Below are 16,337 nucleotides of genomic sequence, written 5' to 3' on the forward strand. Positions count from 1 at the left end.
CATGGAGGGTGGGCTGCCCGCGGGCTGGGCTCCTGCGCCTGCCCATCCCTCTCCGGCGGTGGGGCCTGGGGTCCCGTACCCGCCCCGTGCCCGCCCCCCACCCCCCACAGCCTCCCCACGGCGGGACAGAGCCGCAGAGGCCGGGGGGGCACGAGGGGGTGGGGGCGGGGCTGAGTGGGCCACCCTTCCCGGAAGCAGGTGGCAGGTACTTGGGTCTGGTCAGCATTGGAGACTACGGGGTCACCTCAGACCTGGCAAAGGGCTTTTCCCGAGTGTGAAGGCGGGGCCGGGCCTGCGAGCAGGAGGGAAACGCCAGGAGGAAGGGCCGGGTGGCCGCGCTGGCGGGAGACTGACGGGTGCAGGGGGACGGGAGGCGGGTGGACGGGACACAGGACCAGGAGTCAGGGGGACAGGACGCGGGCCCGGAAGGCCGGGCCGCCCTGGCGCTGCCGGACGTGGGCTCTCGGACGGGGCCTGCGCTCCCGGGAATCTCCACCTCCTGGAAGTCCCCTGCAGGCCCCTCAGCCGTGGGCCTGAGTCCGTGGCCAAGGCGTCTGTTTCCCACCAACCCACAGAGACTTTTCCCCGTAAAAATGAGCAGTTTAGCCCTTGAGCGATAGTCAGGACTAGAGGGCGGCGGGGCCCGGGGCACGTGCCCCGGTCCTGAGCACTGCCCGGGAGCCCGGCCCGCCCCCAGAGAGTGCTGAAGTAAGAGGGTGCTAAGTTTACGGAGCAAGATCTAAAGCAGCTGCCCGCCACACTACTTCCGACCTCTTGCAGATTTACATCATTTATAAATTAATTCAGTTCTATGGTTTTCATGTTAATTGCAGAATTTAATGATAGCAAAGAGGATTTGGAGGCGTTTCCTGCAAGGTTCGAACCCCTTTAAATCGTCCACTCAAGCGAGTGCGACAGAGTCACCAAGGCGCTGTCTCGGCCGTGGCCCTCGAGGCCGGGCGGAGCCATAGCACAGCAGGGACGCACGTGTCTCGCACACCCCTGACCCGGGTTCAGCCCTGGCCCCCCAGACGGTCCCCAGAGCACTGCCACGAGTAACTCCTGGGTGCAGAGTCAGGAGTGACCCCTGAGCATCTGCGGGTGTGGCCCCCAAAGAAACAAAGCCCAAAAAAGTGCCTCGTGGCATATTGCAGTGGGTGGGCCTGAAAGACTGCGCTGCCCCCGGGCCCAGCCCCGGGACCCCTGGGGAGAACCAAGGGCCAGACTGACCCAGGAGCAGGCGCCTGCGGCCCAGGGCCCGCCTGGCTCCAGAGAAGGGCCACGGCACCTCCAGAGCCCCCAGCCAGCGAGCGAGCTGGGCCTCGGGGACCCTGGGACTCGCTTAGCCAGTGGACTTGGGGGGGGGGGCGATGCACGGCCACGTCCCGACCCTTTCATCTCGGAAGCTGGGGCCAGAGCGTCCAGACTCCGCGTGGACATGCGCTGCCTTCCCGAGGAGGAGGGACGCGCGCGTCCCCGTCCTGGGTTCAGAAGGCGCGTGCCGGCGTCTCCCTCAGCCCTCCTTGCCCTCCCCCGTGGCCAGCCCGGCCCAGAGGCTGCGCGTGCAGGGACGTCCCTTCCTGCAGCAGCCACGGCCCCGGCAGAGGGTGGCCTGTGCTGGGGGTGGGTGTCAGTGCCCAGAGCCCCTCCCCGCAGCCCCCAGCTGCTCGGGCCCTGCGCTGGCCCTGGGGAGGCAGGGGGACCCCAGTGGGGAGCCCGGGAGCCTGACCAGTGCCCAGGCGCTCTGTGACTCTGGACACGGGGCCCAAAGGCGGTCTGTACGAGGCTGCCCCCAGGCCCCTGCCCGTCCCCGGGGCTCACGCCCCTCCCCCCCCCCCGTCCGCCCAGCCGTCAGCCTGTCGCCCTCCTCTGACGCCTTGTCGGGGGCCGACGCGCCCTGTGGCTCTGGGCTCTCGTGGGGCAGCTGGGAGATCGGGCCTGAGCGGGACGGCGCCCGTCAGCCTGGATGTCCAGGACGGGGCTGAGGCCGGGCTGGGCCCCCTCGCGGAGCTCCCTGGGCCACCTGGGCCAGGCCGCGTCTCAGTGCCCGGCACCTGCCTTCGCAGAGAGGATTCCGCTTCCGTTACGTGTGTGAGGGCCCGTCCCACGGAGGCCTGCCCGGCGCGTCCAGCGAGAAGAACAAGAAGTCGTACCCGCAGGTCAAGGTACGCCCGCCCGCCCTCCCGGCCTGCCCGCCCAAGCTCGCGGCCAGAGCGGGAAAGGCTGTGGCCGAGAGACCTGGCCGTGTCCGCACCCTGCCCGGGCCCTCGGGAGGACGCGCCTGTGTGTCGGGACACCCCATGTGCTCGGTCCCGCCCTCACACTCGTGTCTGTCTCTGCGCCTTGGCTTGTCCCTGAGCCCAGGTCTGTCGGGGTCCGTCACCCCCCCGGCCTGGCCTCCCGGGCATTTGGAGGCAGGGGAGGGCGCGGGACAGGCCCAGGGGCTGGGCTGAGCCCAGGGGAGGCTCCGCAGGCTGTTGCCACGTCCTCTGCCCTGCCCTGGCCTCCTGGTGGCCGTCCCCACGCGCGGGCCCAGACCCTCCCACGCCCCCGACGCGCCACAGCCCCGCCCCGAGTGCCAAGGGCAGCACAGGCCGGGCCTCAGCCCCTGGCCCAGGGCAAGGAGCGGCGGCTGGGTGGGCGTCAGCACGGCTGCCCGGCCTCTCCGTGTCGGCTGCGCGGGGTCAGGAGGGCGCGTGAGAGCCCATGTGGCCGGAGAGGCCGAGGCACAGAGTCGGGGGGACGTCAGGAGGAGGCTGTCCGGGGTGTGCGTGCATATGTCTGCACACGTGTGAGTGCTGTGCCCTGTGTTATGGGTGTGCACACGTGTGTGCACATGTCTGTACGCATGTAAGTGCTGTGCTGTGTGTGTTTTGTGTATGCACATGTGTGTGCATATCTGCACATGTGTGTGAGTGCTGTGCTGTGTGTACCAGTATGTGTCCAGTGTGCACACATGTGCATGTGTGTCTGCACACATGTGTGAAGGCTGTGCTGTGTGCGTGTTACATGTCTGAACAAGTGTGTTCATGTCTGCATGTGTGTGAGTGCTGTGCTGTGTGCACCTGTGTGTATTATGTGGTGCATACATCTGCATGCATGTCTGCATGTGTGTATGTGTGCTGCACTTGTGCACATGTGTTATGGTGCGTGCACTAGTGTGTGTTATGTGTGCACACATGTGCGTGCGCGTGTTCCTGTGACGGGGATGACTGTAGCCCGAGTCACCAGTGTCCGTGCCAGGAGCAAGAACAGTTGACTGAGGAAAACCGGGACTTTCTCTCTGGCTCTGGCCTTGCGACCCAGGGCGCCGCGCCCGGCACTGACTCCCAGGTTGTCGATGCCCACCTGGCAGGGGCCCCTCAACCTGCTGTGTCCACCTTGGCCCTCCCCTTGCCTGGCCACGGTCCTGGGCGCAGCCCTGACGCCGCAGAACAAGGCAAAGCAGAGAGCACACAACCCCCCCCAGTGACAACCCTCCCCCAGTGACAACCCACCCCTCCCCCAGTGACAACCCTCCCCCAGTGACAACCTGCCCCTCCCCCAGTGACAACCCGCCCCCCAGTGACAACCCGCCCCTCCCCCAGTGACAACCCGCCCCCAGTGACAACCCGCCCCTCCCCCAGTGACAACCCGCCCCCAGTGACAACCTGCCCCTCCCCCAGTGACAACCCACCCCTCCCCCAATGACAACCCGCCCCCCAGTGACAACCCGCCCCTCCCCAGTGACAACCCCCCTCCCCCAGTGACAACCCTCCCCCAGTGACAACCCGCCCCTCCCCCAGTGACAACCCGCCCCTCCCCCAGTGACAACCCGCCCCTCCCCCAGTGACAACCCGCCCCCAGTGACAACCGCCCCTCCCCCAGTGACAACCCGCCCCTCCCCCAGTGACAACCCGCCCCTCCCCCAGTGACAACCCGCCCCCAGTGACAACCGCCCCTCCCCCAGTGACAACCCGCCCCCCAGTGACAACCCGCCCGGAGTGACAACCTGCCCCTCCCCCAGTGACAACCCACCCCTCCCCCCAATGACAACCCGCCCCCAGTGACAACCCACCCCTCCCCCCAATGACAACCCGCCCCCCAGTGACAACCCGCCCCTCCCCCAGTAACAACCCTCCCCCCAGTGACAACCCGCCCCTCCCCCAGTGACAACCTGCCCCCCAGTGACAACTCGCCCCCCAGTGACAACCCGCCCCGCCCCCCAGTGACAACCCGCCCCTCCCCCAGTGACAACCTGCCCCTCCCCCCAGTGGCACCGAGACCCCTGGGGGCTCGGTGGGTGCCTGGCGCCCCGGAGTTCTCTGCCAGTGCTCGGTGGGGCGACTCAGCCCAGCGAGTGGGCGAGCAGCGTGGACACGCCCCCCGTGGCCACCCCCCCCCCCCCCCGCAGTGCCCCGGAGAGCTGCCCCGCTCTGAGGAGAAGGCAGGCCCAGCTGCACCGGGCAGGCAGGGCTGGGAGGGCGTGTGGGTGCCCGGGACCCGCCTGCTGCCTGGTCTCTCCGGCCCTGGCCTGATTCTCAGAGCAAAGGAGTCACGGAGAGAGTGGACGCCTCCCCGGGGCAGGCCCCGCTGCTGGGCGCTGACTCAGCGCCCGGCCTCCCCTCACGCCTGCCGCTGCCTGCAGGCCCGGGCCCGCCCGACGCTGCGCTAGCGGGAAAGGCCCCCCTCTTCCCTCTTCCCTCTTCCCGAAAGCCCCGGGCCTGCTCCCCGCCCCGCCACACGCCTCCTGGCACCCGCCGGCCCCGCCCGGGCAGGCCTTGATCCCGAGACACAAATAGCTGCCCAGCTGGTGCCGTCCTCCTCCTCGCGGGCACCCAGGCCGCGGCCCCCCGCTTGGGGCAGCCTGGCGGTGACCACGGCCGAGTCCCCGGGGCCAGAGCCCCTGTGTGGCACAGGGCGGGCACTGCCCACACCTGGGCACACACTCGCCCGCCAGGCCTGGGCACAGTCCTGGGTGCCGGGCGCTGGCCTGACCCGGCCCTGGGCTGCGCGGCCTCCCTGCGTGTCCAACAGGAGGACGTGTCCGGTCACTGGGCAGGGGAGCCTGTGGCAGGACGGGAGGGCGGGGCTGCGGGCCCGCGGGCCCAGGGGAGCTGGGGGTGACCGCCCTTCCCGAGGGAGGGACGCCCCTGGGTCTGACGGGCCGTCAGGGAGACCAGGGGGCGGCCCCACTGCAGAGTGGGGCGGGTTTGGGCATCGGGGCCCCACCCAGCGACATGCAGGGGCCACTCCCGGCTCTGCGCTGGGGTACTCAGGGGACCCCGTGGGAGGCGGGGTGGCCCTGAGGTGACAGCTCACGCCTCCCGAGTGTTGGAACGGCAGTCACCGGGGAACAAAGCCGGCAGACGGCCACTGGCCAGTGTCCTCCCCGGTCACCAGTGACTGTCCTTCCCAGCCACTGGGCAGTGTCCAGCCCGCGGCCACCGGCCGTGTGGCCGTCCCTTGCATCCTGACAGGGCTTCCCCTGGGGCCGCCCCTTCCTTCCGGGGTGCTCGTGAGCACTGAGCGGGCCGAGAGTCAGGAAACCTCCCACCCCCTCCCTGGAGCCGCCGCACTCACGGGGTTTCCCGGGCGAGTCAGACGCAGCCGGAGCCCGGCCCCCACTGGACTTCCCGGCTGGCCCGGGCAGGGCGGGAGACAGTGGCGGGGACGGACGGACACCCTCGTCCAGGGCTGCGATCCGAGTCCCGCGGGGTCTCCCGGGCAGCTGTGGGGCAGGCGGCTCCCTCAGGCCCCTGCTCTGCGGGCCCCGAGCAAACGGCCAAGCCGGTTCCCCTGGGCAGGCTGTGGCCCCACGGCCCGCACCTCACCCGGCCCCTCCCGCAGGCGCCGCACAGGGGCGGCCTCGGGGTCACGGGGTCAGACACTTGGAGTCAGACACTCGGGTCACCGGCTCAGACACTTGGGGTCACGGGCTCAGACACTCGGGGTCACGGGGTCAGACACTCGGGGTCACAGGCTCAGACACTCGGGGCCACGGGGTCAGACACTCGGGGTCACAGGCTCAGACACTGGGGTCACGGGGTCAGACTCTCGGGGCGCGGGCTCAGTTCTGCTCCCTGCTGGGGAGCCCCGGTTCCGGTCCAGTTTCTGTTTCAGTGACGGGTGAGGCTTGGCTGGCGCCCGGGCTGCCCCGTCTCCGGGTCCGTCCCGCCACAGGTGACGTGCGTGTGGGATGCGCGGCCTGCGCTCGGGCGGTGCCTGTGTGACGTGTCGCAGTTTCTGAGTGAACGTGACCTGTCAAGCGACTTCACGCAGAAACTCGCTTTCAGCTTTCCTCGATGTCTCGGCCTGTGGGTGGGGCCCCCGGGTCGGGCCGGGGCTGCTCGGCCCTGCACCCCCGCAGGAGACCTTCCCCGCACGCAGAGCGCGGGGCCTGAGCAGTTTCTCCCGATGCCGTGGGCCGTGCGGGCTCCCGTCACCCCAGCAGGAGACGAGGCCCCGACGGCTGCTCCCCCCCGGCGTCCTGGGCTGCCCGACGGGCCTTCGGGACGGAGGTGGGAGTCGGGCTCGGCACAGCCCGACAGGCGCGGGGGGCGCTTGCAGAGTCTCCCCCGGGCAGACGGGCAGCGAGAGGGCGGGAAGCAGACGACCCGACGGCCGCGTGGCTCCTGCAGCCCCAGCAGGTGTCGCAGGGAGGACTGTGGAGGCCGGGGACAGGCAGGTCTGTGCCCCAGAGACAGGGATCGGGTGAATCCCGGGCCGTGGGCAGTGAGCCGCTCGGTCAGACTCCGGAGGCGATGCGCTGTGTGTGAGGGACTCTGAGGTGCTGTGCCCTGTGAGGGAAGGACTCCAAGGTGTTGCACTCTGTGCTGTGTGGAGGAAGCACCCTGAGGTGATGTGCTTTGTTGGAGGAAGGCCTCTGAGGTGACGCTCGTGCTTTGTCTGAGGGTAGCCTGGGCAGCGCAGCCGGCAGGGCGAGGGAACGGGCAGGAAGGGCTCCTGAAGCTGCACTTCAGGTTCCATCCCTGGCAAAGCAAAAGCCCAGCCCAGTCCTGAGGAGGCTGCCGAGGGCAGCAGCTCAGAGTGTGGTTCCGACTGGCACCGGGAGCCGCTCCTGGCCCTGTCCTCGCCGCCTGCCCTGGGGTGGCCGAGGGCCTCTGAGCTGCGCAGTCCCAGCCCGGCGCATCTGAAGAGGCGTTGCTGAGACGCTTGGGGTCTCCTCAGAGCCCTGGCCCCCCAGTCGCAGCTCATGCACTTCCTCAGCTGCTCCCGCCGATGGGGCCGCCACCCCTCCTCCGGGGGAACAGGAAGTGGGAAGGAGTGTTTGCGTGTGGGCCGTGAGTGCGTGCACGCGGGGGTGTATGCGTGTGCTGAGTGCAGTGTGTGAGTGTAGTGTGTGTGTGCACGTAGGAGTGCATGCATGTACCAAGTGCAGTGTGTGTGTGCACGTGTGCCACAAATGTGCACATGTGAGGATGTGTGTATGTTCTGAGTGCAGTGTGTGCATGCATAGGCTGTGAGTGCTGTGTGTGCGTGCATGGGCTGTGATTGGTGTGTGTGTGTGTGTGTGTGCATGAGCTGTGAGTGCGCGTGCATGGGCTGAGTGCTGTGTGTGTGCGTACATCCATGGGCTGTGATTGCTGTGTGTGTGTGCATGAGCTGTGAGTGCTGTGTGTGTGCACATGCATGGGTTGAGTGCTGTGTGTGTGTGTGCGTACATCCATGGGCTGTGATTGCTGTGTGTGTGTGCATGAGCTGTGAGTGCTGTGTGTGTGCGCATGCATGGGCTGAGTGCTGTGTGTGTGTGTGCGTACATCCATGGGCTGTGATTGCTGTGTGTGTGTGCATGAGCTGTGAGTGCTGTGTGTGTGCGTGTGCATGGGCTGAGTGCTGTGTGTGTGTGCGTACATCCATGGGCCATGAGTTCTATGTGTGTGTGCATGCGTGTGCACGTTGGGGGTGCATGCATGTGCTGAGAGCAGTTTGTGTCGGCTGTGTATGTGCATGTGGGGGTGCTCTGTGAGCGTGAGCGTGTGTGTGTGCATGTGTGTGTTCATGTGGGCTTCTGGGCTGTGGAGGGCTCAGGGCGCCCCGCCCCGTTCTCCCGTGTAGCCGTAACCCTGGAGGGAGTGCCGTGAGGCCCGCGCCCGAGGCGGTGGCAGGACATTCCCAGAGAGAAGCCCGGGGGCCCCTCCAACTGTGCCCACCCTGGGGCTCAGGCCAAGAGCATCTCCCTCGCGCCCGCGTCGCCCACTTGTCTCCCACGCCCACCGTGTCCCATGTTCTACAGGGGACTGCGCCCTGTCCCCGCGCCAGCAGCGCCAGCCCCTGGGCCTGGCCTGGGCCCCGGCCGAGGCCCCCTTGTGTCCTGGACCTGCTGTCCTGTCTGTCGCCCCTCGGACGCGGAGGGACTGAGGCGAGGAAGGAAGCACCTCTGGGCGGCACTGCGGGCGGCTCCCGAAATAGCAGTGACCTCTGGTCTGCACCTGAGCGTCCCCGCCAGCAGCCCGGGAAAGCCCACGGCGCCCAGCGGCCCCACCGCCCGCCGTGGTCTCCGGGCCCACAGCACGTTAGTCACGGCCGCAGACTCCTGCTTCCTCATTCTGCCCCAGCGAGTGCCGGGCCGGGGGCTCTGGAGACCCCCTCCTCGCCCTCAGGCCCCGGGCCGCCCCTGCCCTGTCCTGCCTGGGCAGCCTGCCAGCCTCCAGCCCCAGCCCACGCCACGGGCGTCCCTGGACAACAGGGTGACCGCGCCCACACCTGAGGGAGTGCCGCGGCCTCCACGACCCTCCTTTTTTTTTAAATTTAATTTAATTTAATTTTTATTATTATTTTTTTTATTGAATCACCATGAAAAAAGTTACAAAGCTTTCAGGTTTGAGCCTCGGTCATACAATGATCAAACCCCTGTCCCTTCACCAGTGCACATGTTCCACCGCCAAGAACCCCAGTATACCCCCCTCCCACCCCCACCCCGCCTGTGTGGCAGATGATCTTCGCTTTACTCTCTCTTTACTTTGATTACATTCAATATTTCAACAGAAAACTCACTATTATTATTTGGAATTTTCCCCCAACAATCAGACCTGCCGCAAAGGCATCATTTGATCATTTTCCATTGCTGAGAATGAAGAGCAAATGATTTTGGATTTCTGGTGTTTTAGTAATTCAGTCCAGAGAAATTTCTGCCAGAGATCGAGACACTGCAAGCTCGTACCTCTGCTTAGTGGCCTTATAAGATGGCGGTCGCCACACCGCCACCGAAAGGGAAGGCCGAGAGAGAAAACCCTTCCCCTCCTGGGACGGCCCGGGGCCGTAGCTCAGTTCACAGCCTAGAGGCGTCTCTGCAAGAAGCCGCTGGGCCGAGAGCAGTGAGTGGGCCTCCGGGAACAGGGGCGTTCAGGAATGGAGGAGCCGTTTGTGTGCAGCCATTCGGGGTCCTGCTCCAGGCCCTCCTCCTGCCCGCGGGCTCTGCACACTCCGAGGGTCCCCACGTTCAAGCCCAGGCACCACATGGTCCCCTGAGCACCTCGGGGTCCACCACCCACCAGCCGAGGGTCCCGGGCTCCGCCCCAGCTCCGCGTGGACCCAAAGCAAGAGTCGTAAAGTCTAAGCTAAAAGCAAAACTTGGGGTGTTGGGGTCGCCCAGAAACACTGCTGGGGGTGGGGGTCCCCAGGACCGCTGCTGCCCGGAGGGTGGGCGCTCCCCACGCGCACACTGGCCGGTCGTGCCGGGAGGGAGGGGCCAGACTCCGGAGACCGCGCTGAGGAGACTGTCGCGGGGCACGTGTGTCCCCCAGGAGGGCGCCACAGACCCACGCCGGCCGTGTCCCCGCTGCCGCTCGGCCTGTCCGAGGGCCCAGGGCCGGCGTCTCCTCGTCCACTGTCGTCCAGCAGTGGGAGGAGAAGGGCCGCCCAGGGGAGCACTGTTCTCTTCCTGCCCTCTGGCCTCCGGCCCCATGGGGGGTGCTGGACATGAAAGGTTCCAGTGTGCGGCCATGGAGTGACCCCTGGCCGACTGACCCCAAGCTGGAGGTGGAACCTTTGGCCCCGCCCCCGGCTCCAGGGATGGGCGGGGCTTACCTGGCAGTGGCCAGGGGGCTGGACAGTCACCCCTGGGTCCCCACAAGGAGGGGTACGGCCGGGCATGTGGGGTGCCCCGGTGGTCTGGGGGTCCAGTTGATGCTGGAAGCCGAGGACCCGGGCCTGGCCCTAACCGCTGTGGGTGGGAGGGCAGGCGGGGCCGCCCGGGGCCGTGGACTCACCCATGGCGGGAGGAGGGGGGTTTCAGTGTGGGGCGCCCCGCAGAACCCGTGGCCTTGAGTGGACAGATGCCATGTGGGAGCCGGCCCTCGGGCACTGCAGCCCTGGGGCCCCTCGTGGATGGAACACGCATGGCTGGCACAGAGCGTCCACCGGCCCGGCCCCTCGCCTGCCCTCCCGATGGGTCTCGGCCCTCGGGTACTCCAGCTGCCCCCCACCCCCCCCCGCCCCCGCTCTCCCTGTCGTCCCCCAGGTCAGACGTACCCTCACTCTCGGCTGCTCCTTGGGGCTGCCCGAAGCTTAAGGGCCTCCGCACCCCTGGACACGCCCCACCTGCGGGCGCCCACCCCGTGGGGCAGCCCCGGGCGGGTGGGGTCCCACCCCCGCCCCCCGCCCTGGGCGCTCACCCTGCTGCTCACTGTCCAGATCTGCAACTACGTGGGGCCGGCCAAGGTGATCGTGCAGCTGGTGACCAACGGCAAGAGCGTCCACCTGCACGCGCACAGCCTGGTGGGGAAGCACTGCGAGGACGGCGTCTGCACCGTGGCCGCCGGGCCCAAGGACATGGTGGTGGGGTGAGTGGCCGCCTGCCCCGGCTCCTCGTCCCTGTGGGCGGGAGGAGGGGCCCCGAGGGAGTGCCGTGGACCAGTGGGGGCCCTGGGCCCTGGGTGGTCTTGGGAGGAGGCCGAGGCAGGAACGCGGGTCACCCTGCGTCGGGGCTGTAGGAGCGGGGGTTGCCCCGCGGAGTCCGACTCGGTCTCCCCCCGAGCGCCCTGGAGGGGAGCTTCGTGTTCTCGGTATTTCTCAGACTGTAGGAACATCCAGTGTGGCTTTCTCAGAACCCGAAACCCGGGGCCGGAGCAACAGCACAGCGGGGAGGGCGTTTGCCTTGCACACGGCCAACCCGGGTTCGATCCCCAGCATCCCATAGGGTCCCCAAGCAGCGCCAGGAGTGATTCCTGAGTGCAGAGCCAGGAGTGACCCCTGAGCATCGCTGAGTGTGACCCAAAAAGCAAAAAAAAATTTTTTTAAAAACAGAGCTTTGGGGCAGGAGGACTGGAGACAGAAGCCCGGGCTGGTTCGAGAGTTCGCGCGAGCTTCACCCCCCAGTCTCCGCCCTCGGTGCTGCTGCTAGCACTCGGCTTTGCGGGCACCCGTGTGTGGTCTTCCTCGGGTCCCCGCGCGCCCGCTCACTGCCTGCGGTACAGGGTCACTCACCAGGGGATTCCGCATTCCTGAGGAGCAGCGGCATGAACACTCCCGGCTCCTGGGGGTGATCACACCCGCTTCCTTCCCCCCCCCCCCCCCCCCCCGTCAGAGGAAGCCCTGCTGTGAGCTCTGTGATGGCAGGGATGCGAGAGTGTGAGACGCGGCAGCCCGGCCATGCCCGGGGTCCCCCGGCCCCGCCGGCCACACCCCGAGAGGAGTCTCGGGTGGAATTCCCTCCGTGGCGCTGGTTACGGGAACGCCTGCCAGCTGCTGCCTGTAATTCGCAGCGCCTGTGGTTTGGCTCCGTAATCTCCCAGGGTTTTAGAGGAACTAATGGTTATTTAATTAGGCGCCAGCCGCCAAGCACCAGGAAACTCCCGGCCCCCAGCTTGCTCCTGGGCTGGGCCCAGCTGCCGGCAGGACCGCCCGTCCCCTCGCTAATGCATCCGGCAAACGGGTCGCACGTCCGAGGGTGACCAGCCTGGAGCCCGGCCTGACGCGAGGGACGGTGGCCCTGAGCCTCCGCCCTGGGGACGCCTGCAGGGTTGCCCCGGGCCCAAGGTGTTTCCCGTCAAGGTCCCACACGCGGGACTCACTCTGTCAGAGTCCGTCTCAAAGACTTGCGAGTAATTTGAGTGTCCCTGGCGTGGGGTGGCGTGGGCTTGGGGCGCTGTCTCCGTCCCGGTGCCCCTCGCCTCCCAGAAGCCCTCGCTCCCGCCTCGGCCTGAGCCCCACTCTCGGGGTGAGTCTTGCGTGTGCCAACTGCCCTGTTTCGCTGCTTACAGCCAAGAGACAGATGAGGCGCTCGGCTTTCACTTACTTACACCTGAGGTCTGACATTTTGCCACAGAAAGTGTGTGTGTGTGTGTGTGTGTGTGTGTGTGTGTGTGTGTGTGTGTGTGTGTGTGTGTGCGCATCTAGGAGCCACACCCAGCGGTGTTCAGGGCAACCCAAGACTCTGCATTCGGGGATCACTCCTGGCCTGGCTCAGGAGAGCGTATGTGGTGCCGGGGATCAAACCCGGGTCAGCTGTATGCAGGGCAAGAGCCCTCCTCACTGGACCATGGTGCTCCCGGCCTGACACTCAGGTCACTCCCAGCAGTGGTTCTCAGGCACCGTGGGGACAGGATGTCCATGCCCCTGTGTCAGCCCTGAGGGGACAGGCTGGTCCATCCCCCTGTGTCAGCCCTGAGGGGACAGGATGGTTGTCCCTGTGTCAGCCCTGAGGGGACAGGATGGTTTATCCCTGTGTCAGCCCTGAGGGGACAGGCTGGTCCATCCCCCTGTGTCAGCCCTGAGGGGACAGGAGGGTCCATCCCTGTGTCAGCCCTGAGGGGACAGGATGGTTGTCCCTGTGTCAGCCCTGAGGGGACAGGATGGTTTATCCCTGTGTCAGCCCTGAGGGGACAGGCTGGTCCATCCCCCTGTGTCAGCCCTGAGGGGACAGGATGTCCATCCCCCTGTGTCAGCCCTGAGGGGACAGGATGGTCCATCATCCCTGTGTCAGCCCTGAGGGGACAGGATGGTTGTCCCTGTGTCAGCCCTGAGGGGACAGGATGGTCCATCCCTGTGTCAGCCCTGAGGGGACAGGCTGGTCCATCCCCCTGTGTCAGCCCTGAGGGGACAGGATGGTCGTCCCTGTGTCAGCCCTGAGGGGACAGGCTGGTCCATCCCCCTGTGTCAGCCCTGAGGGGACAGGATGGTCCATCATCCCTGTGTCAGCCCTGAGGGGACAGGCTGGTCCATCCCCCTGTGTCAGCCCTGAGGGGACAGGATGGTCGTCCCTGTGTCAGCCCTGAGGAGACAGGATGGTCCATCCCTGTGTCAGCCCTGAGGGGACAGGATGGTCCATCATCCCTGTGTCAGCCCTGAGGGGACAGGCTGGTCCATCCCCCTGTGTCAGCCCTGAGGGGACAGGATGTCCATCCCCCTGTGTCAGCCCTGAGGAGACAGGATGGTCCATCCCTGTGTCAGCCCTGAGGGGACAGGATGGTCCATCATCCCTGTGTCAGCCCTGAGGGGACAGGATGGTCCCTCCCTGTGTCAGCCCTGAGGGGAGAGGGTGGTCCCGGCCTCCTGTGTGTGGGCCTCAACCCCGGCCTCGCCCAAGGGTTCCTCAGCGTGTCAGCGTCCCTTCCGCTGCTGACTGAGTGTGGGAACATGCGTTGCTCAGTAGCTTCCATGCGGGCTCCCTTCCTCCTCCCCAAGCACTGTCCCGTGCGCTGTCCCCCCCCCCCCCCACACACACACACACACTCGGCCTCTGTCCCCCGAGGCCGCTGGGCCCCAGGGTCTGGGTTTGCGTCTCTTCCTGTCGCTGCTCTGCCTGGACCTGCTGTTCCGTCTGCGTTGCCGCATGTCTCCCGCGTCTCTCACGTCTCTCTCGTCTCTCAGCCTCGCCCTCCGCGGCTCCCGCCCCGTCCCTGCAGCTCTGGCGGTGTGTGGCGTCTGCGCCTGGGAACCGTCTCCCGAGGCCCCGCCCTGCAGACGCCGACCTTCCTTTCATCCACCCCCCTCCCGGGACCCTCAGGGATTGTGTGGGGGCCTGCGGGCCACACCCCGGGACTCCCCGCCCGTGCGAGGTGGCCCCCGCTGGTGCCTGGGCCCGGGGTGCCAGGGACGGGGCTGGAGGCCTCTCGGGCTGGTCCCCTGTGGGAACATCCTGTCTACAGCCTCTGCGGATGCCGCGTGCCCGAGTGCGCCCGCTTCCTCTCCGCGAACACGCATGGCCCGGCCGTCCGCAGGCAGAGCTGGGCTCAGTCAGCACCTCGGCTCCTGAGCAGCTTGGGGGCGGCCCAGGGGGCCAGAGAGCTCAGGGTGCGGGCGAGCGTGGCTCCAGCGCCTGTGTGGGCCCTGCCAGGGCTGTGGTCCAGGGGTGGGGCTTCGTGAGGGGAGGGGGCGGGGGGCCCTGTCTGGGGCCCTGGGTGTGAGCGAGGCCGCGGGCAGGGCTGACCGGTGCTCACCTGCCTTTCTCGCTGCCCCTGGCGGGCGCCTGCCACAGGGTCCCAGGCAGGCCCGTGTGCGAGTCACACTCCGGCCGGGAGCTGACCCCGCCGCTCGGCTGGGGCCGAGGCCCCTGTGAGTCACTGCCCAGCCTGCGCCCCCTTGTCTCACGAGCCCCCGGACTCCGAGGGGCCCGCCCAGCTTCCCGGCCAGGCGGGAGGCTGCCGTGGACGGCCCGTGGCGGGCGGGCCGTGGGCCGTGCCTCGGGCCCTGAGCCCCCTCGAGCCGCCGCTGCCGTGGCTGTTTCAGCTTCGCCAACCTGGGCATCCTGCACGTGACCAAGAAGAAGGTGTTCGAGACCCTGGAGGCGCGCATGAGCGAGGCCTGCATCCGCGGCTACAACCCCGGGCTACTGGTGCACCCCGACCTGGCCTACCTGCAGGCGGAGGGCGCCGGCGACCGGCGGCTCACAGGTGCGCTCCTCCCTCCAGACGCGCCGTCCGTCCGTCCGTCCCCTCTCTGCCCCTGTAGCCCCATCCAGTGCCTCCACCTCCTAGCAGGGCCGTCGGCCGTGGGCGCTGCTCTGCTCACAGTGCTCCCTCGCCTCTCGTGCCCCTCGCCACTCTCCTGCCAGCACTCGCCCGCGGCAGTGCACAGCCGTGCCTCAGTTTCCCCAGACGGGCCCTATCCTCCCCACATCACAACCCCGCTTGTGCCCAGCCTGGGTGGCCGCCTGTCCCCACTTCTGTCCCTGGCCTCACGCCGGGGCCACACGCGCCCTGCCCAGCCCGCTATCCCGCTGTCGCCGCCCACTGCTCCTCCCCAGCTCTACTCCCCGCGAGGAGAGACGTACGTCCATCCGTCCGTCCGTCCCCTCTGCTCCCCAGCATGCCCACACGTGCTCCTCCTCCCCCGTGGCCACGCCCCACGCGTCCAGGTTCCGGGCCTGCTGCCCTCTGAGCGGCCTGTGGCGCCTCTGCCAGGCCTGCCCCGAACGCTGCCCTCGTGGCCACTGTCTGCCCGTGGACGCGGCCCCCGCCTCGGGCGACTCGGACAGCGTCCACGCCCCGAAGCCCCTGCAGGGTGGCACACGCAGCCTGGCGCCACGGCCTGGGCAGTGCCGGGTCTCGGCGGCACCCGGAGCCTCATGTTCCCGTGTCCGGGTGTTTCCATTCTGTCTTGGTTTGTGGTTGGTGGCTCTCTGGGGCACACCCGTCAGTGCTCGGGGCTCACACCCGGCAGTGCTCGGGGCTCACTCTGGCCCCGCGCTCAGGGGCCCCTCCTAGCAGGCCTAGGGGCCTGTATGGGGAGTCGCGCGTCTAACCCGGTGTGCCGTGTGCGAGACGCGCGCCCTCGCCCCACTCGTGCGTCCCTGGGGGAAGGCTCGGCTCTGCCAGGCCGCCCGCCCCGAGCCGCCCGCCCTGGGTCTGAGCTGGGCCGTGCCCGTGTCCCCAGACAGCGAGAAGGAGGTCATCCGCCAGGCCGCCCTGCAGCAGACCAAGGAGATGGACCTCAGCGTGGTGCGCCTCATGTTCACGGCCTTCCTCCCGGACAGCACCGGCAGCTTCACGCGGCGCCTGGAGCCGGTGGTGTCCGACGCCATCTACGACAGCAGTGAGTGTGGCCGCGCCGCAGGGCCGCGCTGGGGCCACCCTGGCCTAGAGGGAGACTGTCCCGGTGACGTTTCCCAGAACAAACCCCGCAGGCCACCCCGGAGAGCCACAGGCACAGTGCTCACCGGGGCCGAGTCCCCGACGGCCTTCGGCATTTACGTAAAGTGCGGGTGTCTCGTTCGGGGCGCCTGGCGTCCGGGAAAGACCCCCCGAAGCCCACACACGTACGGCGCTCAGACGCGGGAATCTTTAGCACTTGGTGTGAGCAGAGACATCCGTGCTCCGAGTTCGAAGCCTGAGTCCAGATGTGTCTGAAGGGAAGTGGAAGAGTCATGATGCCAGTGGGGCGGGAAAGACAGTGCA

The 16,337-nt window shown here is 67.7% G+C and overlaps 1 protein-coding gene across 2 annotated transcripts in view; it reads left to right on the top strand.

Annotated features, from left to right (window-relative positions):
- The window catches only part of NFKB1 (nuclear factor kappa B subunit 1), a 41,468-nt gene that overhangs the window by 16,423 nt on the left and 8,708 nt on the right, over positions 1–16,337 (top strand). For both annotated transcript variants that reach the window (XM_055141688.1, XM_055141689.1), the window contains exons 5-8: positions 2,067–2,165; positions 10,636–10,784; positions 14,671–14,834; positions 15,817–15,975. In XM_055141688.1, coding sequence (XP_054997663.1) covers positions 2,067–2,165; positions 10,636–10,784; positions 14,671–14,834; positions 15,817–15,975 — 571 coding nt within the window. The remainder of the gene's footprint in view (positions 1–2,066; positions 2,166–10,635; positions 10,785–14,670; positions 14,835–15,816; positions 15,976–16,337) is intronic.

This window comes from Sorex araneus, chromosome 6, assembly GCF_027595985.1.
Source record: "Sorex araneus isolate mSorAra2 chromosome 6, mSorAra2.pri, whole genome shotgun sequence".
Classification (NCBI taxonomy): domain Eukaryota; kingdom Metazoa; phylum Chordata; class Mammalia; order Eulipotyphla; family Soricidae; genus Sorex; species Sorex araneus.